The following is a 24,292-nucleotide window of genomic DNA, read 5'->3' on the forward strand; positions in this document are numbered from 1 at the left end:
GTGTGTGTCTATATGTGTGTGTGTGTGCGTGAGTGTGTGAGGGAGTGTGCATGTGTGTGTGTGTGTGTGTGTGTGTGCGTGTGTGCGTGAGTGTGTGTGAGGGAGCGTGCATGTGTGTGTGTGTATGTGTGTGTGTGCACGTGCGCATGTGGGGTAGAGTGCGTGTATGTGTGTGTGTGTGTGAGGGAGTGTGTGTGTGTGTGTGTGTGCATGTGCGTGTGTGTGCCAGAGAGGCCTAAACTCAGGGGGATGTGTCTGTGCACTGTAAGTGCTGTTGAGAGTAAGTGAGTTTAGCAGCTACAGAATGTGCTGGTGTGTCCTATTTGACAAACACAGTGTGTGTGTGTGTGTGTGTGTGTGTGTGTGTGTGTGTGTGTGTGTGTGAGTGTGTGTGGAGGGGATATATGTGTGTGTGCCTGTATGTGTGTGAGAGAGAGTGTGTGTGTGTGTGTGTGTGTGAGAGAGAGTGAGTGTGTGAGAAAGAGAGAGAGTGTGAGAGAGTGTGTTTGTGTGTGAGTGTGTGTGTGTGTGTGTGAGAGAGAGAGAGAGTGTGTGTGTGTGTGTGTATGTGTGTGAGATAGGGTGTGTTTGTGTGTGTGAGTGTAAGACTGGTGGATTCTGGGTCTCTGGGGGCAGGACTGAGGGTCAGGATCTCTTCCACTGCCCTGTCAGTTACAGCTGAGGCTCACATTTATAAATCATTCACAAACGTCTCTTACGCCCGTTCGTAATTTGTAAAATGATTTAGAGTACGATGGCCTGAATACCTGCCAAGTAGTATCGACTTGATTAATGATTAATTAGCCTTTCTTATAGACAGCTTGTGGGCACAAACTGGCAGCTCCTAAAACTGTATATTAGCATCATAGCCATCCCATAAATGTTCTTATAAAACCACGTAGGCCTCTGTATTTCAATCACCACATAAAGAAGTACATTTTTGAAACGTTTACGGTCAAAGAATTTGCAATCCGCCACAGATGTAAGACGTAATCATCGCTATTCCCCTTTCGTCTAAACGGTTCCCGATTCGAGTCGTTTGTTGTCGGCGTGATTTATGTCACTGTTTTCCTGAAATACGCTGGCGTCAAACTCGATCGTTTTTTTACGTGGTAAACAAAGAGTTGAGTTTGACGAGCCGCCGCGACAGTGGACGTATTAACCTTTCAGTTACCGTGGCGATCGGCTCACACTGAAAATGTCACGGCAACCGCGCTACTGAGACGGAGCATATCGCCTGTGATATTCTCATCCGGGCGGGAATGTTATTGTTATCGATAATTACAGTTGACCTGCAGTCTGTCAGGTGAATGTCCCCTCTTCTAGTTCCTTTACCATTATCCCAAGTCCCTTCAGCTGAAATAACAATTTCAGCATCAAAACGTTGGGTTTTTTTTTCTCAACGGAGCAAGGCTTTTTTTTTTTTTCTTCTCCATCTTCTCTTCCGCCTGCATAGGAAGTGTTCGGTCTTTGCTGAGATGAAATGGTATTTATGTCAATGGTAAATGGCAGGCATTTATATAGCGCCTTTATCCAAAGCGCTGCACAATTGATGCTTCTCCATTCACCCATCCATACACACACTCACACACCGACGGCGATTGGCTGCCACGCAAGACGCCGACCAGCTCGTCAGGAGCATTTGGGGGTTAGGTGTCTTGCTCAGGGACACTTCGACATGTCTGCCTGTGACGGGTACATTCAGCTTCACAGCGACGGTAATAAGCGGTAGACGTGGATGTGGAGGCATTATTTATTTGGGGTGTAGTTCTTCTGTCTCTCTGCATCAGGCTAAGTGGTTAATAGTCCAACAGCAGGGCTCTGCCCAGCCCTGTTCCTGGAGATCTACCATTCTGTAGGTTTTCATTTCAACCCTTGGCACACCTGATGCCACTAATTAGCAGCTTAAAGAGATTCTCTAGCTGTTGAATGAGGTGTGCTTTGTTATGGTTGGAGTGAAAACCTACAGGATGGTGGATCTCCAGGAACAGGGTTGGGCAGCCCTGCCCTTGCTGTTGAATGAGGTGTGCTTTGTTAGGGTTGCAGTAAAAACCTACAGGATGGTGGACTTGGAAATCTTATATCTTTCCCCTGTCAAGTAGAAAACATGACCTTGTTTTAAGTTACTTTTGCTTTCAAAGTGAATTCATGCTTTCACGTTTACCCCATTGGCAAATCTTGATATGAGTCAAATTCTCACCTCATTGGCAATCCTTTATTCATCTGTTGCAAATTTTTTGTTGCAAATAGCATGCATTCCGAAAGTCAGTGATGTAAATTATCCCCCCTGGCAGGTGTTAAGCTTGATTTATACTTCTGCGTCAAATCTACGCAGAGGCTATGGTGTAGCCACGCGTAGCCATGTTCCGGCATAGCCTGACACGCACCTCCCCAGAAATATAACTACGCTTCGTGGCCTCTGCATAGCCTACGAGGTAGGGAACGCGGCTACGCGTAGGCTACGCGTAGGCTACGCTGTAGCCTCTGTGTAGTTTCCTCGCAGAAGTATGAATCTGGCTTAAGAGTGAAGTCGTAGGGCTGAGACTCTAGTGAGTTTGTAAATGGGGGTTTGGGGAGACGGTCATTCAATAGGCGGGGCTGGTAAAGCCGTGTAAAATGCTGAGAGTTCAGCGTCAGGCGAGCCGAGATGGAGTTCAGACGGGTGTCTTTTCCGTCTGCGCCGCAGGTAGACAGTGTGTCTGGCGTCCCGATTACAGTGCAGGGTTCATTCCGTGCCGTTCCCCTCCGAGCTGCCGTGTCCGTCAGGAACGCTCTCTTCCACTGGGCCTTCTCTTCAGCGCTTGCTGGCTTCAGTTTTACGGCCGTCGTGTTAATCTGCGATGCTGCTCCCGCTGCACAGCCGTAAAGAGACAGCGTAATGCTGGAATCGAGTCAACAATTGAGTCCTTAACATTCAAAAGCGACGTTGAGCGATCGATGGACAAACCCATCATGAGTTTGGGAAGATAAAGTGTTGTGCTTGAGTTTGTTTACTTGGAAACTTAGGTTTTATTTTTTTCGTGTGTTTTGTTCCCCCCCCTCCCCCCCCCCCCCCAATTTCGCACCCAACGCAGGGATGGGCACGCCCAATTCCCACCCCGCTTTGGAATTACCAAACATCTGCCACCGCAGCTGCGTGCCTTCCCAATCCGCACCGCTCTTGGGGAGAGTGTGGCCCCTGAAGTCTCTGGAACAACTGAAAATGAGAATTAGTCATTTTGAGGCTGATATCGTAGGAGGCAGCCTGTAGCCTAGTTGCTAAGGTGCTTGACTGGGATCTGGACGGTTGGTGGTTCAAGCCCCAGTGTTGGCCACGGTAGTAGTAGTAGTAGTAGTAGTATTGGCATTTGGCAGACGCTCTTATCCAGAGGGACGTACAGTTTATTAGACTAAGCAGGAGACACTCCTCCCCTGGAGCAATACAGGGTTAAGGGTCTTGCTCAAGGGCCCAACGGCTGTGCGGATCTTATTGTGGCTAGACTGGGATTAGAACCACCGACCTTACGTGTCCCAGTCATTTACCTTAGCCACTACGCTACAGGCCGCCCGGTAAGAGCCACGCAGCTGTTGGGCCCTTGAGCAAGGTCCAGCTAAATAATTGTGAATTCACTTTGAAATAACCAATATTTGTCAGTGCTGATGCCGGCCCCACCCTGTTATAGGTGAAAAGCAGAGTGCTACTGACATAACCTGTGAAAAAAATTTGAATCCCGTTTGAATCCCGGCCGGCCAGATCCTCTCTGTGAGGAGTGTGCATGTTCTCCTCTCTGTGAGGAGTGTGCATGTTCTCCTCTCTGTGAGGAGTGTGCACGTTCAGCTGAGTCCCATGTTTGAAAGGGTTTACTCCGGGTACTCCGGTTTCCTCCCACACTCAACGACGTGTGTGTCGGGTTAGGTGTGCTCCTGCCGTTGCCCTTGACCAAGGCTCTGGCCTCAGAACTGGAGCTGGTCCCCGGGCACTGCATTATGGCTGCCCACTGCTCCTGAGTAACCAGGACGGGTCAAACGCAGAGGACCCATTACCACACCGGGTTCAGTTACCTATATTATCTTATGATAGTGCACCAAGTCATAAAGCAAAAGTTGTCTCAAACTGGTTTCATGAATATGACAATGAGTTCCGTGTTCTTCAGGGGCCTTCCCCGTCCCCGGATCTGAATCCAGTTCGCAGTATGAATGTGCAGCTAACAAATTCATGTCTTCAACATCTTGTAGAATCCGTGCCACGGAGAGTTGAGGCTGTTTTTGAGAGCAAAGGGAGGCCCTACCCAGTATCAGTGTAGTGTTCCTAATAAAGTGCTCGGTGCATGCATATTCACCGTCGCGCTTGGCACACACACAGCTGGTCTTGTCTTCCTTTCATTTTTCTGGCTCTGTTATTTCAGGTGTTGCACACGGCTTTTTTTTAAACGAGGCTTTCGCATAATTTACTACGGTCTTCTGCTGTCTGTGCGCACAGCCATATAAGCCAAACTCTAAAGAGTTGGGGGTTTTTTCTTCTCTTCTTTAGCCCAGTGCCGTTTATTCCTAAGCTGACGACAGCTGGTACTACAGAAGTGTGCAAAAGAATTTGCAAGGCCTGATGGGTAAACTGCTGATTCCCTTCAGCAATGAGATGCAAGGGACATATGGATATGTGTCTAATTATTTCATGTAATTATCGGTGCTGTTTCGTTGAGAGGGCTAAAGTCTGCGTGCGTTTTATATACGTACACAACTCCGCATACGCTCAATGGACTGCATTGTGTTGCAAATTGATTCAGCGAGATCCTCGCGCGGGGGGGGGGGGGTGGATTGGTGTTGTCCCGGGTGCGCTCTTTCACCCTTTCCCCGTGTGACACGTTCAGTTTGGTAATTAAGTGCGTGTTTGAATGAGTAACCCCTGGCGATGGAAGCCCAGTGAAGTTGCACAATGCCCGTATGTTGTGCAAGATGTTTACGCAAGGAGGCTGAAGAGCCATTTACAAAAACCTGACAACAACGTGGCAACACCTGCAGAACACCACTGCTCACGAAACAACACGATTTCTACCGACTCTAATGAAGAAGTTGTGTGGTGTTCAACTTAGTTTTTTTAGTTCATATATTCAAGTGCATCCATGAATAGGGTAGACTCCTGTTTAGATGTGCTTGCTGGAATATGTTGTCCGTGTGGTGTTTGTGTGTGTGGGTGGACCTATGTGTGTGTGTGTGTATGTGTGTGTATGTGTGTGTATGTGTGTGTGTGTGTGTGTGTGTGTGTGTGTGTGTGTGTGTGTGGGTGGACCTGTGTGTGTGTGTATATGTGTGTGTGTGGGTGTGTGTGGGTGGACCTGTGTGTGTGTATGTGTGTGTGTGGGTGGACCCGTGTTTGTGTGTTCAGTAGCCTCGTACACTCAGTATGTCATTGGTCAGATCCGTGGCCGGAGTCTGGTTGAAGAAAACACATGGAGTCAGTGTAAATACTGACGTACTCTGAGTTAGCCAAATATTCCTGAACTCGACCCCTGACGATGAGATTGTGACGATCAGTGGTGTATCATGGAGCTGGTTTGTAATCAGAAATTTATTTTTTGTGTATAATCACTTGGACCATTTCCCCAGGATTTTATTTTTTATTATCATTTCTCCCCCAGACGTGCAGTGAATTAACTGATGTTGACTGGCGTTTTCTTTTCAGAAAGATGGCTGATGAGTTAAAATGGCTTTTTTTCATCAAGGCCTTTCCTGAACCTATAGTCACTGCATATCATAACTGGTCAGAGACTATGCTACTATTTTTAGCACCACTGCTTTGTCGCTTGAGCACAAACTCTCCCGAGTGGTAACTCTTAAAGAAACAAGAAGGTGAACGCCGGCGCTCAAAAGCAGCTAAAAGCAGCTGTGTGTTAGTGGCAGTACCGGGCTCGACAGTCTGTGGACAAGCAGACTGTCAGCCGCGGAGAAAGTAAACAAGGGGCACGGCAATCTGTGATCCTGCGCCCACGGTCCGTATTGATTTCTGCGCGCTCGCAGAAGTCGTGTCCAGTAGCACATCTCCCGCCGAAATCCGGCAGCAATGATCAATCTCTGGCCCAGGCAGCCTATCGCTCTGGAAGACCGGCGCAATTAGGGTTTTTGTGGGCCGTGTTTCGAGACACCGCGGCTGATGCGATGGCAGCTACAGGGCCGGGGGGAAGGGGGGGGGGCTGTGCGGTTACGGGCGTGTAACGGACGGGCCGTTCCTCTGGTGACGTCCCCTGCTGACTGGAGCTACTCCGGCCCGCGTTATCGCCTCGGCGCTTGCCGCTAGCGGCGGGGAGCAGACTCCGGGGTCGAGGGGACGCGTTTGTTTCGCGCTCTTGCCTCCGCGCCGGCGAGCGGCTCCGCCGCCGGGTGCCTGTGGCGCCGTAGACGCCTCCAGCCCTGCTGCAGCAGCGGGGCGAGGTGTTGCCGCGTTCACCTGTCGGGGGAAGGACTCCGTGGGCGCGCGGGGAGTTTTGATGTCGGGAAGACAGGGGAGGCCCGCGTAGGACTGCGCAGGGGCATGTACGGGTCACGTCTCTGCCGCGCGCGTATATTTAGCTACGCGACTGCGGTCCGGGAGCCCAGACGTGTTTATGAGAAGCGGGTAGGCTCGGGAGGAAGATTCCGTCCTGACTTTCAGTATGAATGGCTCCCCTCTCGCACTTTCTCCAGAGACGCGTTTCCTACTGATAGCTACGCAGATTACTGCCTGCTTTTGACACTGTTCAACACGGAGAGGGTAAATAAGTTAACGTTTTCCACACTGCGGTTAGTGTTCAATGTTCACGTGTGCTTAAATGCTACTTTTGAGTTGAATCTGCATTCAGTATCGCATTGTCTGGTCTGTGTAAAATAGTGTCAATTCAGTTAGCATCACGTTATAAACATGCTGACAGTGTTCAGTATCCCACTCTGAATACTATGTGGATATATTCAGTCCTCCATACAGTCCTAGTGTTTAGAGGACAAGCTTCAGTTGTCCCAGATGTGCGAAAGCTAGATTGTGACCGGGCCAACAGTTTTTTAATATTAAAAAAAAAAAAGCATTCAAACATATTAAAATATTTATTGTTTAAAAATTAGGCGACCAGATTGATTGAAGCCTTCTGTTGTTCTGGAGATCTGATGTCAACCAGCTACCAACTATTTCAAAACTTAGCTTGAGCTGGTCAAACTGATCAACCAGTTAAACCATGTCAAGCTTGGGAGCTGGTCTGAACTGGTCAACCAGCTGAACCATGTCGAGCTGGGAGCTGGTCTGAACTGGTCAACCAGCTAAACCATGTCGAGCTGGGAGCTGGTCTGAACTGGTCAACCAGCTAAACCATGTTGAGCTGGGAGCTGGTCTGAACTGGTCAACCAGCTGAACCATGTCGAGCTGGGAGCTGGTCTGAACTGGTACAGGGACTTCCTCACCTTTTATTTTAGTCTCCTGCCCTTGAATCCGTGTCCATGGAAACCTTGGACTGACCCAGGCCCCACCTCCTGGAGACGGCCTCTGTGCGGTGTGAGTGTGTGAGTGTGTGAGCGCAGCGGACTGGAGCTGCTTCCGGAAACTTCATCCCCCGAGGATTACTGACACAGGATCTCCCTGACCAGGAATAGCAGGAACCCGAGGGCCTTCCGTCTGAATAAACACCCTTCCGCCGGCCAAACCTACTCTTGGACAGCCTCATCGATGGTCATGGGGGGGTGTGGGGGGGGGGGGGGGGGGGCACCTCCTGTTAGTGGCTCTGATGACTTCTCAAGTGATGACATCTTCCAAAAGGCCACCTAGGGCTCTGTGAATACTTCTGGGGCAAGGTTTGTGCTTGTCATGTTGCGAGCACATACATCAATGTTCACCAGTGTGGTTGACATGAAGCTGATTTTTTTTTTTGCTATTTAACAAAATGTTATGGATGTTCAATGATTTATGGCAACTTGACCATAGGTACCCCAAGTACTGTGTGGTCAGTATAAACGTATAAAAGGTACAGAAAGTGCACAATGCCTCTTTTGTCAGTTTCACATAGTGTTTCATTGGATTAATCTAAAAAATCATCACTTGATGAAAAAGGGACTATACTGACCACAGGATGTTGCAGAAGGATCAGCTTGACAAATACAGTGAAACCATAAAACGCATCTAGGCAGCCACAAATATATATGTATATATATTTTACTATGTTACAAAACTATTGACACTGACAGAAAATCCCAGTTGCCTCTGCACAAGCTTATTTTGTGTTGATGTAATCTCTTCATTCTTTTCATTTTAGTCTCATATTGAGACTTACTATATTTATCTTACTTTTATTTACTTTGTTTTTGAAACAAGATTTCAAGATTTGCCAACGGAATATGCACATTTAAGTTGTCAAGCAAATCTCAGCTCAGGATTTGCCAGTGGAGTAAGAAAATTTGGTAACACTTTTCTTGAACCCCCTTGCCAGGCTGACAATACACTGTCATACACATGACAGAGCGGCTGTCACAAGATGGCATACCTGCTGGTGTCATCGTACATCAAAGTCATACTTTTTGCGGTTCATTTTATGACGGTAACATCTGCCATAACATTTACTTGAGAGAAGAAAATAAGAACCTAACACAGTACAAGACTAAAATACTTAAGAACGTTGCTTAAGACGTGTTCCTGCTTAAGGCATGGAAGTCACCTCTTGCCTAGTCTGCTCTTGCTGTGTAATGAGTTTACAAACCCACTTCCTTTTTAAGAGTTCTTTCCCATTTTCAGTGATCTGTTGTGCTTCACAGGCCGTGTTTGCAATCAGTTGCACGTCTGGAGCTCCTGCGTCAATCCCGTGTGCTTACCTGTGAGCAGGTGACTGTTTTACACCCTGCAGGTCAGACATTACACTACAGTACACTGCATTACACTGCACTATACAACCCAACACTACCCTGCGCTGCATTACTGCAATTTAGCAGGTGCTTTTATCCAGTCTGTCCACACCAAGAATGATAACTATAACTGTAAATATGTGTTTTCACCTTGTAGCGGGAAGAAATACAAGGCACAAACGGCGTTCAGTTCTTTGTGGAGCTAGCCAGCCAATCAGAACAGGTTCATTGATATCAGTAAGCCTTAAAGACACAGTCACTAAAACAGCCTGTTCTTGGTAAAGCTCATGAGAGGAGCTGGAGAATGTAAGTGTAACGTAAAACTGGATACATTACATTTACATTACATGTTTTTGGTACTTAAGGCCACACAAACGTCTTCTTATCGACACCGGGACCTAAAATAAAACACTGGAAAGGGGTACAATATGTGCGATATTTTAGTGAGCGGTAACCTGAGTGCCCGCTAGACCCCCCTGCCCCTGGTGGACCGGAGCCGCCGAGAGGCCCGGCTCTGGTCGCGCTGAGAGCGTGACTGGGTCCAGGAGCTTTCACCAGCTAAGCCACTGAGGCGCCGACACCTCCACTTCCTTACGGGAGCACTCCCGCCAATCAAAGCCTCGGGCGGATTCCCATCGGCGCTGTGTGGAGGAGCAGTCGATTACTGTGGGTTTACGCAAGACCACTCTTAATAATTCTCACACAGGGACTTTGTCCAGTGAAAGTGTACACCCGTAGATGAGTTGTGCAGCCATTTCCCCTCGGAAGCATCGAGAAGAAAGATCGAAATGTCAACCGCGTGCTGTTTTTGTGGAAGGGAGGTTGTTTCCGGTGAAAAACGGAGAGCGCTAATGTTACTGCGGGGTCTGCCGAGAGTGGATCTGTTCCAGTTGTTCCAGATGAGGTCCTCGTTTCCTGGGGGAACGGAATGGGTTGCAGATGTTCGCTTGTTTCTCTGAAGGCAGATCTTCCCAATCCATGAAAACCATGAAGATATTTTTTACTAATTTTCTCTTGATTAAAAATACAACAAGACGCACATGCAGTTTTTTTAAAAAATTGATCTTAATCGCTGGTGATGAGATGAGGAAAATGGTTTGATTGTGTTCGACACCCGCACAAGGGCGGGGTGATAAAATCGCTCTTTCAGGAAAAATAATCATACCCCGTTCTGAAGTACCGATCGGTCGAGCGTTCAGTGACGTTTATTTTAAAAGGACACGGTCATTACCTTGAATTGAAGGTTTGGAATTTGGTTGTATATTTTGTTATAACCTGTGGTTATGGGGATAACTGCTGACAGTGGAAGCTCTCATAATGTAGCAGTGGCTGATATGAAAAGAATACTTCATGAGTGGGCTTCAGTACCACCAGAATTTGCGTGAGTGGGCCTGTCCTATGCACTAGAGGAAAGGCGATCCAGTCAGATTTTGCCAGTCTTCGTTAGTCTGAGTACTAGTTATGGTCTTATTTTACAGGACGCCAGTTTCTTTGGTTCATCCGCAAAAAAAGTTTGGTTTGTCTTGCCCTGTGATTCGAGTGTTCTCTCAGTATCTGTTAGTGATGGGAGCCCAGTAGTGGGAGGAGCTTCAGCACAGCGAGCTGCCGATCTCTTTCATGCTTGAACCAATCAGGTCACAGATATCAGATAGTATCTCCTCCCATTTTTGTGTGTAAAAAAAAAAAAAAGATATGAATCTCCTCCATCGCCGATTAATATTCACAGAACGGACGCATGAATCACACGTACAGTACAAGCTGCTCTGAGAGGCAGTCCACCCTTTCCGTGAGCTGCAGAAACAGGCGTCTCGAGTCATTTCGCTTCATGGGTCAAACCGACAGGGACGGTGTGAGATACTGGGAGCTGTAAGCACGGCATACTCTTCGAGTGGAGGAGAGTGCTTTTGTTTTTATGTAATACTGTAGCTACCTTTAAAGCCTGTTCTGGGTAACAGCTGTAAGTGCTGTGGGTTGATGGGTCCGTTTCTTGTCCGAGGAAGAAACTACACTCAAGGCTGAACTCTTGTTTTGGCTGGCAGCTTCCGAACACCCTGCCAATGCGGCTTAGTAGCCGTGGGCGAGGGCAACCTAGCAACGGCCTTAGTGTACAGCCCTGCTGTAAAATCCAGCTCTGCCAGCTTGAGTTGGTCAACCAGCATGGTCACGTTGGTCATAAAGCTGGTCTAGCTGGGTATGAGCTGGTAACCAGTATGACCAAGCTGGTCATGAAGCTGGTCTAGCTGGGTAACCGGCCAGTGCTGTTACGTTGTCGGCTGTTTCAAAACATAGCTTGAGCTCTTTTGATTTTCAGCAGGGAGGGCAACCTAGCCACAGCCTGGCCAACTAGCTAGCTAACCGGGCTGCTTTTGCCTGGGTAGCCGCAGTGCGTTAGCGAAACAGCCTGATAGTATCCGATGGTGTTCAAAGTCTTCGGTTGACTGGCCTAGCGAGGGAAAAATGCAGCTTCACGGCCCATGAGACGGAAACTGTGAGGTAATTCTCTGCGCGCCATAAAAGGACTGTTCAGAAAACAGAACGCATGCAGCCAGATCCTCGATACGCCCTGTCCCTGGATCTGACACCCAAGTAGAGTAGACCAAGTGACCAGAGACCTTTAAAGTGCATGCAGGTGTGTGTGTCTGTGTCTGCCCTGGGCCTGATGCTATGGCGGCCTGTGTGGGGGGGTGGGGGGGGATGACGTCTCTGGCAGACGGTTTTTGTGGCAAACTCCCCCAGTTGTCTCGTCGTGGGACCGCGGAGCAGACGGTGAAGAGGAGTCTTGTCTGAGAAGGAAGTGGTGGGGATGGTGTGCGCTGTCTGCGTGGGCGATACTTTGCCGGGGTGAAAAATGTACATCTTCGAACGGCGCGGGAGCGTTAGTCATTCCGAGCCGGCAGGTAGATAAGACCATTAACTCCTCAGGGACCCCCGCCGCGGTGGATACGGCGAAATTCAGAAGTTTATTCTCAGAACTTCCGACGGATGCACGCGGGCCGTACCGTCGATTTCTCATGCGATGTATGTCGCTTATCGCGTGTGAACTCTGGTTTCGTTGCCTGCGACGTTCTGTGTGCAGACGGCCTCGGCGTGAGAGAATCGGAGAAGAGGCGCTCTCTGTTGCTGTGCGGTTTGTTGCTGACTCGTTGTGTTTGGGTGGTTGTGGGTATCAGGAAGAGGAAGCAGCCACCAACACCCCCCCCTCACCCCCCCCACCCCCCCTCACAGAAGCAGGTCACAGGAAGCCGAACTGTTGTCCTGCAGGCCTTCATAGTCCTGCCGAAGAACGACTGTTTGGACGGCAGTGCGGCTCGCTCTTGTGTTCGCGCAGACAGAAGCGCTGGGATGTACGTATTTGGGCGGTGGTACGGTTCCTGTTTGTTTGGCCCTGTACTCCACAATGAGAAATTAAACAATGAATAGTTCCCCTATTGTAGGGGATCAAAAGTAATTGGACAGTTGAGCTGGGTTCCATCAATACCTGTATAAGGTAGGTATAAGAAAGCTTTCAATATCTAGTCTTCATTCTTTGCTTTCGATTGCCTTTGGAGTCTGTCATTGGTGTTTGTTAACATGAGGAGAACAGTTATGCCAGTGACCGTCGAGGAAGCAATTATGAGGCTGAGAAATAAGAATAGAACGGGCAGAGACACAGGCCAAACAGGAAGCAGAAGAACATGAGTTGTACCTCTTTCCAAACGCTTACGGGCTGCGCTGTGTCTGGCCTGTGCAGGTGGGAGGTAATCTGTCTCTCAGAGCGCACTGGAGGGGAAAGTGTGAGCGTTTTATCTCCCTTAGAACGGGGCGGGGAGGCCGGTGTGATTGGGGGGGGAGTGTGAGCCTGGTCTCCGGTCTCCTCCCGACCCGACCCGACACAGAACCGACCCGACACAGAACAGAACCGACCCGACACAGAACCGACCTGACCCGACACAGAACCGACCCGACACAGAACTGACCCGACACAGAACCAACCCGACCCGACACAGAACCGACCCGACACAGAACCAACCCGACCCGACACAGAACCGACCCGACCCAACCCGACACAGAACCGACCCGACCTGACCCGACCCGACACAGCCGACCTCTGCGCTGCAGATGCGGAGCTGCTGCAGGCTGTCCACGCGGTCACAGTGCATTATGGGAAAAATGGTATGTTTACTCAGACAGACGTGCGCTGCTCTCAGGAAGCAAACAGATGGGGGGATGTATTCCGGTATTCCAGAGAAATATTCCTGCCGAGGATCTCCCAAAATGTTTCCGACCAACAGCCTGTTCAAATAACAAGACCTGGGTCTTTTTATTGATTTTCTAATGCTATTAAAAGATGTTAAATTATCTGAATAGTTTTTTAAGTCCTAAGGGAGAGTGGGGGATGCTGAATTGAGGGGGTTCTTCATAGATTTTCACAGGCATTGTAACGCATCACCGCAAAACAAAAAAAAAGCTCGGTCAAATAGGCTGTGGGATGCAGAAATCCCACAATGCCGCAGTACTGATGACCCGCGAAACGCTCTTTTAAATCATTTGGCGGGGTCAGCGTGGGGTCACGGGGGGGTCGCCGGGGTCGGATCAGGCCTGTCACCTCACATCAGACGCCGTTCCGCTCCGGTGCCCATCGCCCCGCTCCGCACCGACCGCCAGGACGCCGTTCCCGACGCTCCGAGATCCCGACGCTCCGACTCCCGGCCTTCTGAGCCGCGCTCCGGCTCCAGCCGGTCATTCCTGGGACTCGGAAATTGAATCCCGGATTAGCTCATTCCGCCCCCCATCACCGCTCCCGTTCCCCCATTCCCAGAGAAATTGCCCTCATTCCTCTCCAGGACCCTCTCAGGGGACGGACCAGGGGGAGAGGGGGGGAGGGGGGGGAGAGTGGAGAGAGAGTCTCTACACGCTCCGCTGCCCCTCGCACACCTGGGACCCCCCCCAAATCCATTCCACTCCCCCCCCACGCCAGCGAAAACGTCGTCTTAATCTCGCCCCCCTCCCCTCCCGCTCCGGGTCTGCCGGTGGGCTGATAGCGCTCGGCTCAGGGCCCCGGAACGCCGGCAGAATTCCGCAATCCGGAAGAGCCGCTCCGCCATCACCGAGCGTTCAGCGTTCACTTCCTCGCGGTCGACGACGGCGCGCAGAAAGACCCAAGACCCTGTTCTGCTTTTCAGCGCTGAATCTGCGCCCGGGTTATTTGTGTACAGGGTTTCACTGATACTGAAAATAAAAAACAGGCTGTGTTAGCGCTGTGTGTTAGCCCTGTGTGTTAGCATTGTGGTGTAGCAGCGCTGTTTGTTAGCGCTGTGGTGTCGCAGTGTTGTTTGTTAGCGCTGTGTGTTAGTGCAGCGTGTTAGCGCTGTGGTGTAAAACGCTGTTTGTTAGCGCTGTGTGTTAGTGCAGTGTGTTAGAGCTGTGTGTTAGCACTGTGGTGTAGCAGTGCTGTGTGTTAGCCCTGTGTGTTTGCGCTGTGGTGTAGTAGCGCTGTTTGTTAGCTCTGTGTGTTTGCGCTGTGGTGTAGCACTGCTGTGTGTTAGCCCTGTGTGTTAGCGCTGTGGTGTAGTAGCGCTGTTTGTTAGCGCTGCGGTGTAGCGCTGTTTGTTTTTTTCTCATCTGCGTTCCTCTGCTGCGGCTTGGGAACAACAAGCATCCATTTCACCGAAGGCGCAGTCTTCTTGTGTTTTAAGATGCTGTTCAATACCCGAGTGTGTTTATTTTAAAATTGATGTGAGGATTTAAAGCTTTAACTGTTTCCTTCAGAGGACTGAACTGCCGTTCCTCTTGGGCTCAGGATTTGGGAGCAGGGATTCAGCTTCGCTTTGTTTACAGAGCCTTTGTTTTTAAGGACAGTCTAAGTGATGTAATGCAGGGTCAAAAAGAACTACTGACTCAGTTTCATTTTCCCAAATATTTATCGGCGTAATGGAGTCCGTATGCTGCTGATTCTGAAGCCCGTCTGTTTTCTGCATTGCTCTCAGAGTCCTTCCAGAAGTACCAGGAACACCCAGTGTTGCTGCTTTCCCGCTCGCTGCCTCGGTCAGGACTGTCGATGTTGTCAAGGAGTTAGAGCTGGTCTACATGCTTTTTACCCGGTTCACATTAGATAACATAACATAAGGACAAGAACTAGCCCAGAACAGGCCCAGCAATGCTTGCCTCTTCGTGCCACTAAAATGTACCGAATGCTTAGTTTGCCTAACAGCTGACTAGTATCTCGCACTGTATTGAGCCTGATCTTCAAAACACCCAGTGTTTCTGCCTCCGCTACAGATTAGATTCCTTAATCCGGGGACATGGCCTCTGAGAGTTCACCAGGCAGTATGGTTTATGCACCATCATAAAAAGTCTGTTATATTTGGTGTCCGTCTCAGTGGCCACACAGACCCTGTAAACCTACACCCTCTGTCCCCGTTGCTTCTCCTTTTGGTACAGTGGGGGGGACCACGACCCCTCTGGAATTTTGGGGTTCCTGTTGCCCTGGTGACCCCCCCTGTCTGGGCCTGGGGCCTGGGGGGTGGGGGGGTTTCTGCATGGACACCCACAGGAGGAGGAAAACCACCCCCCCCCCCAAAAAAAAACCCTCTTCCTGTTCTCCTCAACCCCGGGCTGTGTTGTGAGCTCCACCCTCCGTTGCCATAGTTACCCCGTTCTCAGTCCTCTCAGTCCTGGAGGCGAAGGACACTGTACCAGCAGAGAGCTGTGCGTGTGTGTGTGTGTGTGTGTGTGTGAGAGTGGGTGTGTGTGTGTGTGTGCGTGTGTGTGTGAGAGTGGGTGTGTGTGTGTGTGTGAGAGAGTGTGTATAGGTGTGTGTGTGTGTGTGTGTATATGTGAGTGTGTGTGTATGTGAATATATGTGTGTGTGTGTGTGTGTATCTGTGTGAGTGTGTGTGTCTGTGAGTGTGTGTGCGTGTGTCTGTGTGTGTGTGTGTGTGTGTGTGTGTGTGTGTGTGCATGCGTGTGCATGCATGTGTGCAGGGGAACTCAATTTCACATCATCTCAGTCACACGCAACACAGCTATGGCAGGATACAATGATTACGACACAGGGCGGCCTGTAGCGTCGTGGTTAAGGTACATGACTGGACATGTCGGTGGTTCAATCACTCTGGTCCACTGTTAAACGTGTTGAAAAGAGTTCTGCAGCGCTGAAATTTTACATTACATTACATTGAAATTACATTACATTAGTGGTTAAGGTGCATGACTGGGACCTGCAAGGTTGGTGGTTCAAGCCCTAGTGTAGCCACAAAAAGATCCGCACAGCCGTTGGGCCCTTGAGTCTAAAAATCAACTGTCAGCCGCTTTGGATAAAAGCATTAGCCAAATGTCACGTAAGGAAATGTAATGCATCTGAGCTTCCGGTGCGCTAATTTCTCCTGAATATTATCAAGGGTTATTATTATGATATTATTATTAGCAGAGCAAGTCTTTCCTCAGCCTGTTCCTGGTTAACCTCAGACTGCCCCGGACACTTCAGAATCAAGCGCCTTCCGTTTTATTCATGACATTACATTACATTACATTACATTGCATTATTGGCAGACGCTCTCATCCAGAGCGACGTACAGTTGATTAGACTAAGCAGGAGACAATCCTCCCCTGGAGCAATGCAGGGTTAAGGGCTTTGCTCAAGGGCCCAATGGCTGTGCGGATCTTATTGTGGCTACACCAGGATTAGAACCACCAACCTTGCGGGTCCCAGTCATGCACCTTAGGCACTCTCGCTCTGCGTGCGGCAGACACCGATCCAAAAAACCACCTTCGCTTAGAAGTGTGCACTGAGTTTCCTGTTATTGTTGATATTTATATACACTCACTGAGCACTTTATTAGGTATTTATTAGACTTATTTTTTTTTTACTTCTACTGCTGTAGCCTCTCCACTTAGAGTTATGATGCGTTGTGTGTTCAGAGATGCTCTTCTGCATGCCACCGTTGTAATGTGTGGTTATTTGCGCGACTGTCACCTTCCTGTCAGCTTTGACCAGTCTGGCCCTTTTCCTCTGATGTCTCTCGTTAACAAGGCGTTTCTGTCTGCAGAACTGCTGCGCACTGAATTTTGATTTGCACCATTCTTTGCAAACTCTGCAGAATAGTGTGCGTGAAAATCCCAGGAAATCCACGGTCAAAGTCACTTAGATCAAAATTTTCCCCCATTCTGACGGTTGATGTGAACATTAACTGAAGCTCCTGACCCGTATCTACGTGATTGCATGCATTGCACTGCTGCCACACGATTGGCTGATTAGATAATTGCATGAATAAGTAGGCGTAATAAAGTTGCCTGGTGAGTGTATATTATATTTCTGATGACACGTGCGTCACAGTGGGGTCCGCTGGGCGCCGGACTGTAAGAGGGCTTAGTCACGCTCACGCGGGCATTGTGCTCAAGAGTGGAAGCTTCGCTCCGCATACAGAGAAGGGTGTTTCAGGAAGTTCAGTTTCTGCAAAGCAAAGCGCACGCCGTCGCACTCAGCGCGCTCTCGGCCCAGAGTGGCGCGCGTTGTTTTTGTCACAATAAGAGCCGCCAGGAGCCGATTGGCGCTGAACGGGCGCGAATGAAGTGCGATGGATTCAGCCCGCTCCATTCACCCGTCCCGTCTGCATTGTCCTGGGGTTTTTTTTAGAGAGACGCAGGGCGACGGATCCCGGAGAAACGCACAAACTTTCAGCCCAGGCTCCACCGATGTCAGAAGCAGAAAAAGACGCAGCTGTGATAAATCTTTTTATTCTATTATCTTCCCCGCCACCGGGGGAGAGACACTTCATGCGCAGCTGTGTTCCTTAATTGGGAGTTTTTAGCATTTTATTTTCCGAAATGAAATGGACTCCATAGCAACAGGATGTTCTGAACTTGAGAAGTGATTCTTGCTGTCTGCAAAAAGATGGGCGATGCTACCAAACTGAAGACATTGTTGCTTGATTAACATTTAGTTTTGTAATATAATAATAAGTACTAGACTGGATCGGTGGGTAGCCCAAAGTACACCTGTCTCTGCCATTAATTTGTATTACAATACATTATATTACAGTCATTTGGCAGACGCTCTTATCCAGAGCGATGTACTATAAAGTGTAAAATCATAACCAGGGATGCTGAAAACCCCAGAGAGAAGTATGGCTCTCAGTGTATAAGTGATCACACAGATAAAAACGTATCTGTGATCACACAGATAAAAACGTATCTGTGATCACACATAAAAACGTATCTGTGATCACACAGATGAAAACTGAGTTCATCTTCCTTCATACTTTAAATGGATATAAAAGGTGTATCATACACTCAGTGACCACTTTGTTAGGTAGACCTGTACACCAGCTTGTTAATTATTAAATGCATAAAAGCTAAACAACTAAATGTAGAAGGGCACGCAATGTGTCAAACCTCTCAGTGGATAGGATACAGCAGCAGAAGACCAATAAGTCTAAAAAAACTAATAAATACCTAATAAAGTGTACATATCATTCACATTTCAATCTTGCATTGTGCATCCGTTCTGCTATAGCGGACTTGTACCTGGAGAATCTGGTGAACTGGGAAATAGATTTGGTTTGTTCCCCTGACTCAGACTATGTTGATTAGCCTGAAATCAGAGAGCAACAGTTAATCTGTCATACCTATGGCGGCATCCCTCTCTTTCTCTCTCTGTCTCTCTCTGTCTATGTTGTTCCCTCTCTCCTTCCCTCTCTGTCTCCCCTTCCCCCTCTCCATCTCTCCCCTCCTCTCTCTCTCTCCCCCTCTCCCTCCCCCTATCCCTCTCTCTCTCCCCTCCTCTCTCTCTCTCTCCCAGGGTCTTATCCACTGCCTCTCTCCCTCTTTGTCCGTGCGATATCCAGAGCCTGAGGGGTGTTTTCCCAAAGGGGTCTGAGTGTAAAAACATTTTCTTTCAGAGATACCCAGGGAGAGAGAGAAAGAGCAGGAGAGAGAGTGAAAGGAGAGAGAGCGGGAGAGGGAGAAAGAAGAGTGAGAGAGGGAGAGAGGGAGAGAGAGAGAAAGAGGAGAGAGTGGAAGAGAGAGAGCAGGAGAGAAAGAGTGGGAGAGGTATAGAGAGAGAGGAAGAGAGAGGGAGGGAGAGAGAAAGAGAGAGAGTGGGAGAGGAAGAGAGAAAGGGAGAGAGAGAGTGGGAGAGGAAGAGAGGGAGAGAGAAAGAAGAGTGAGAGAGGAAGAGAGAGAGGGAGAGGTATATAGAAAGAGGAAGAGAGAGGTATATAGAGAGAGGAAGAGAGAGGGAGAGAGAGAGTGGGAGAGGAAGATAGGGAGAGAGGAAGAGAGAAAGGAAGAGAAGTATATAGAGAGAGGAAGAGAGAGAGGGAGAGGTATAGAGAGAGAGGAAGAGAGAGGGAGGGAGAGAGAAAGAGAGAGAGTGGGAGAGGAAGAGAGAAAGGGAGAGAGAGAGTGGGAGAGGAAGAGAGGGAGAGAGAAAGAAGAGTGAGAGAGGAAGAGAGAGGGAGAGGTATATAGAAAGAGGAAGAGAGAGGTATATAGAGAGAGGAAGAGAGAGGGAGAGAGAAAGGGAGAGAGAGAGTGGGAGAGGAAGATGGGGAGAGAGGAAGAGAGAAAGGAAGAGAGAAGTATATAGAGAGAGGAAGAGAGACAGAGGGAGAGGTATAGAGAGAGAGGAAGAGAAAGAGAGGAAGAGAGAGAGAGGGAGAGGTATAGAGAGAAAGGAAGAGAGAGAGAGAGAGGGATGATAAGTGCTGCTTCCTCTCTGCATAACTGGAGTAGCGGTGTTGGACTCAGTGGCAGGCTGTCTGTGTGCTGCACTGCTACAGACTGTGCCAGGTCCCCATCCTGAGACACAGAGACTCAGCCTGCAGCGCTCCTGTCAGCACAGCCGTGGGAGGCGTAGGGCTGTCTGGAGAGGGCTGCGGGTAATGCTGCTATAATACACCGTCTTTCAGCTCAGGGAACGAAACGGGCTGGTGGGAGGCTACATGTAGGTCATGCGCTTTTATTTTACCAGGAAATGTGTTTTTATACAGCCATAAATATGACTGATGTGACTGGCTGCACCGGAAAGTGTGTTCATTGTCTTCATTTCTGTCGTGTGTGTGCGTGTGCGTGTGTGTGCGTGTGTGTGTCTGTGTGTGAGAGAGTGAGTGTGTGTGTGTGTGTGTGTGTGTGAGAGTGAGTGAGTGTGAGTGTGTGTGTGTGTGTGTGTGTGTGTGTGTGTGAGAGAGAGAGTGTGTGTGTGTGTGTGTGTGTGAGAGAGAGAGTGTGTGAGTGAGTGAGTGAGTGAGGGTTGGGGAGGGCTGTGTTTCCATGGTTCATTTATCCAGAATGAGCACCATAGGCCTCTCTTTGCATTCCAAAAATTTGTGGTTTTATTCACATTTCCCAGTTTGTTAGTGCATGTCCAGGCATGTTCATTTTAAATGTTTTCTTATGAAAACTGAGTGTTTTTTTCAATCTGATGGGCTGTTGTGCCCAAACATGTACTTTTATTTATTTTTTGCTCTGCAACATATCAGCTGATTAAACAGAAAGCGGCCACTGCCCGCCAAATTATTGTGTACTGTCAACAGTTGTATCGTGTTATGAGAGAGAACTACAAATCCCACAATCCTCTGGAGTTTCAGTTCATCTCAGAAGTTCAAACTGAGGACAGTGATAAATTAGTTTAAGTATTTAATGGAGCCTATGGGCCTAGTGGCTAAGGTGGTTGATTTGGCACCTGGAAGGTTGGCCCCAATAAGATCCGCACAGCCGTTGGGCCCTTCAGCAAGGCCCTTAACCCTGCATTGCTCCAGTGGGATTGTACCCTATTTTTTTTTTTAATTCTAAATACGTGTAATGTGATGTGATGGTGGATGGGCAGACCAGGTGTAGTTGCTAAAGAAACAAGAATTTAGAGATAAATAACGACTGAAAATTACACATCTATAATTATGACGATCTGTTAGGAATTTAGTTCATTCTCCCACCTGTTCAAAGTGGTTCTGGACAGCATATGTACCAGTGCAATGATACAAAGTTTAGCATATTCTCTGGTAAAATTCTGTTATATAACAGCAGCTCATATAAACAGCAGGACAGCAGTATTATTATATCTGTTTGCCTACCACATCATAAAATGTCTGCATATACTGTATATATGGTGTGTGTACAGACTCCAGAATGAAATGTCGCCACGTCAGGCCGGCAGTGCATTCCCACAGCAGAACAGTTGATATTCTCGTGCTTTACCTGCGAGAGTACAGTAACAGTTATGAGTGTAGAAGACACACTGCTGCTATTAGTCCCGTTAGCGCTAAGTAAATGCACTTGACAAGTTAATGTCCACTTGCTGTGGAGCTTTGATAATCCTTCCCATAATTCCCCTAAATTAAAGTTGGTCGTTTTTTTTTTTGTTCTTCTTTAATAGTTGACATGGTGAGGTTTCGCTAAAATGTTATACGCCTGGTGATCTCACAGCTCTGTACGTGGTGCTGATATAAGCCAGGTCTAGAGGGCAGGATGTGATGTCACTGCTCTGTATGTGGTGCTGATATAAGCCTGGTCTAGAGGGCAGGATGTGATGTCACTGCTCTGTATGTGGTGCTGATATAAGCCTGGTCTAGAGGGCAGGATGTGATGTCACAGCTCTGTACGTGGTGATGATATAAGCCTGGTCTAGAGGGCAGGATGTGATGTCACAGCTCTGTACAGACCTGAAGGCCAGCTCCTCACTCTCTCTCGCCCGTTCCCTCTTCCACAGACGCCGTTAGAAACAGGATGTTGATGCTGGACGGGATGCCTGCAGTCAGAGTCAAAGCAGAACCCCTGGACTCCCGGCAAGGGGTAAGAACCCCCCCATACACACACACACACACACACACACACACACACCCTCTCCTCTCTCTCACACACACACACACACCCTCTCCTCTCTCTCTCACACACACACACACACACACACACCCTCTCCTCACACACACACACACACACACACACACACACACACACACACCCTCTCCTCTCTCTCACACACACACACACACACACACACACCCTCTCCTCACACACACACACACACACACACACACACAACACACACACACCCTCTCCTCTCTCTCACACACACACACACCTCTCCTCTCACACACACACACACACATCCTCTTCCTCTCACACACACACACACCCTCTCCTCTCACACACACACACACACACACACACCCTCTCCTCTCACACACACACACACACACACCCTCTCCTCTCTCACACACACACACACACACACACACACCCTCTCCTCTCTCACACACACACACACACACACACACCCTCTCCTCTCTCTCACACACACACAAACACACACACACACACCCTCTCCTCTCTCTCACACACACACACACACACACCCTCTCCTCTCACACACGCACACACACACACACCCTCTCCTCTCCCTCACACACACACACACACACACCCTCTCCTCTCTCACACACACACACACACACCCTCTCCTCTCACACACACACACACACACACACACCCTCTCCTCTCTCTCACACACACACACACACACACACTCACTCTCCTCTCACATACACACACACACACACACACACCCTCTCCTCTCACACACACACACACACCCTCTCCTCTCTCACACACACTCCTGTCTCCTCTCACACACACACACACACCCTCTCCTCTCTCTCACACACACACACACACACACCCTCTCCTCTCACACACAGACACACACACACACACACCCTCTCCTCTCCACACACAGACACACACACACACACACCCTCTCCTCTCACACACACACACACCCTCTCCTCTCACACACACACACACACACACACACACACACCCTCTCCTCTCACACACACACACACACACACACACACACACACCCTCTTTCCTCTCTCACACACACACACACACACACCCTCTCCTCTCTCTCTCTCACACACACACACACACCCTCTCCTCTCACACACACACACCCTCTCCTCTCTCACACACACACACACACACACCCTCTCCTCTCACACACACACACACACACACACCCTCTCCTCTCTCACACACACACACACACACACCCTCTCCTCTCTCACACACACCCCCGTCTGCTCTCAAACACACACACACACACACACACACTCACACGCGCACACACACACACACACACACACACACACACACACACACACACACACTCACACGCGCACACACACACACACACACACACACACACACACACACACACACTCACACACACACACACACACACACACACACACCGTCCCTCCTAATGACTGCCAGCCGTCGTCCACCCAGGGTTCATACCAGAGCTCTGAGGAGAGGAGAGCCACAGCCGGCCCCCTGAACGCTCACGGGACCCCCCCCCCCCCCCTCAAGGCAGCGTGGCTCTCAGGGGATAGAGTGAAACCAGGGGGATAGAGTGAAACCCCCCCGGGCCCTCCCCCAAACCGCTCTCTCTCCCACACCGCCTGCCTGTGCTCTCTCTCTCACATCTCTGCCGTCTGCACTGAAGCGGGGGGAAGACGGAGACGTGGAGCGAGCTCACCGTTACAGTGTAAACACGGCGCCTCAGCCTTTCCCCCAGAAGGGCCGCACGTCGTCCGCAAGGCGCTCGCAGGATCGAGCTGCAGCTCAGAGCTGAGCCGTAAACGCAGGATAAAAACAGCGGACGCCACGCGAGAACGGCAGAAAACTGTAACGGTCACAAAAAGGGCACAGTCGCAAAAATAATGAGCAAATGTACAGGCATATTACAGATAATGTATGGCCACTGATAAATCTACATAATCTTCTTCAGATAGAGACATCGTCAGCTAATATCTGTGTTACATTGAACCAGTTCCTGTTAATCTATACGGTCCTATATAAGACTATATGATCACATGAACACATTTGCCAGTTGCAGCTGGAATCTTTAAGCACATACTCTCTTTGACTTTCTTCTTTGAGGGTTGTCTCATTTCACGGTACAGAATTGTTAAGGAGGGGATTCACCGTTGATACGGGTTGATAATGACTCTGCAGAGAATCGGACGGAGTTTATTACGACTGACTGTATCTTCGTTTTGAAGAGACTGTCCTAACCTAGCCCAGCGGGGAAAGGTTTATCTGATACCACAACCGTGCAATCTTAGTGTCGCATTCCCAGTAAATTATGCCGTTGAATAAGAAGAGATTGCTATCCTTACGCCGATTCCCCCGCTGTGAATTTTAGGCCTGTTTTTAGGCCTGTTTTTAGGCCTGTCGAAGCCCTCAACCTCCCGACAATGCCCCTCGGTAGTGCAGCCATGTCTGGATAGATCAGACGTGTCTCTCCTTGGTTGCTTTTTTGTGGCGACGGGTATGTTCGTGACAAAAGATTCGGGATATTTCAGGTAATTGCTTTGACAGAGACTGCTGTCCTTGCCTCAGTCACGCTGATATTCGTCTGTTGGCAGACATGTACAGTCCCAGAATGTTTCTATTATTCATGTGTTTTTATTGATCTCAC

At 49.1% G+C, this 24,292-nt stretch overlaps 1 protein-coding gene across 3 annotated transcripts in view; it reads left to right on the top strand.

Moving 5' to 3' along the window:
- LOC133116892 (Krueppel-like factor 12) overlaps positions 1-24,292 on the top strand; it is a 73,707-nt gene that overhangs the window by 15,579 nt on the left and 33,836 nt on the right. For 2 of the 3 annotated variants that reach the window (XM_061226900.1, XM_061226898.1), the window contains exon 2: positions 21,515-21,597. In XM_061226900.1, the coding sequence (XP_061082884.1) occupies positions 21,532-21,597 (66 nt within the window). In that variant the 5' untranslated portion in view covers positions 21,515-21,531. Of the gene's footprint in view, positions 1-12,180; positions 12,317-21,514; positions 21,598-24,292 lie in introns of those variants that run through there. The other variant, XM_061226899.1, reaches the window with a different exon arrangement.

The sequence above is a fragment of the Conger conger genome, chromosome 17, assembly GCF_963514075.1.
Source record: "Conger conger chromosome 17, fConCon1.1, whole genome shotgun sequence".
In the NCBI taxonomy this organism is placed as follows: domain Eukaryota; kingdom Metazoa; phylum Chordata; class Actinopteri; order Anguilliformes; family Congridae; genus Conger; species Conger conger.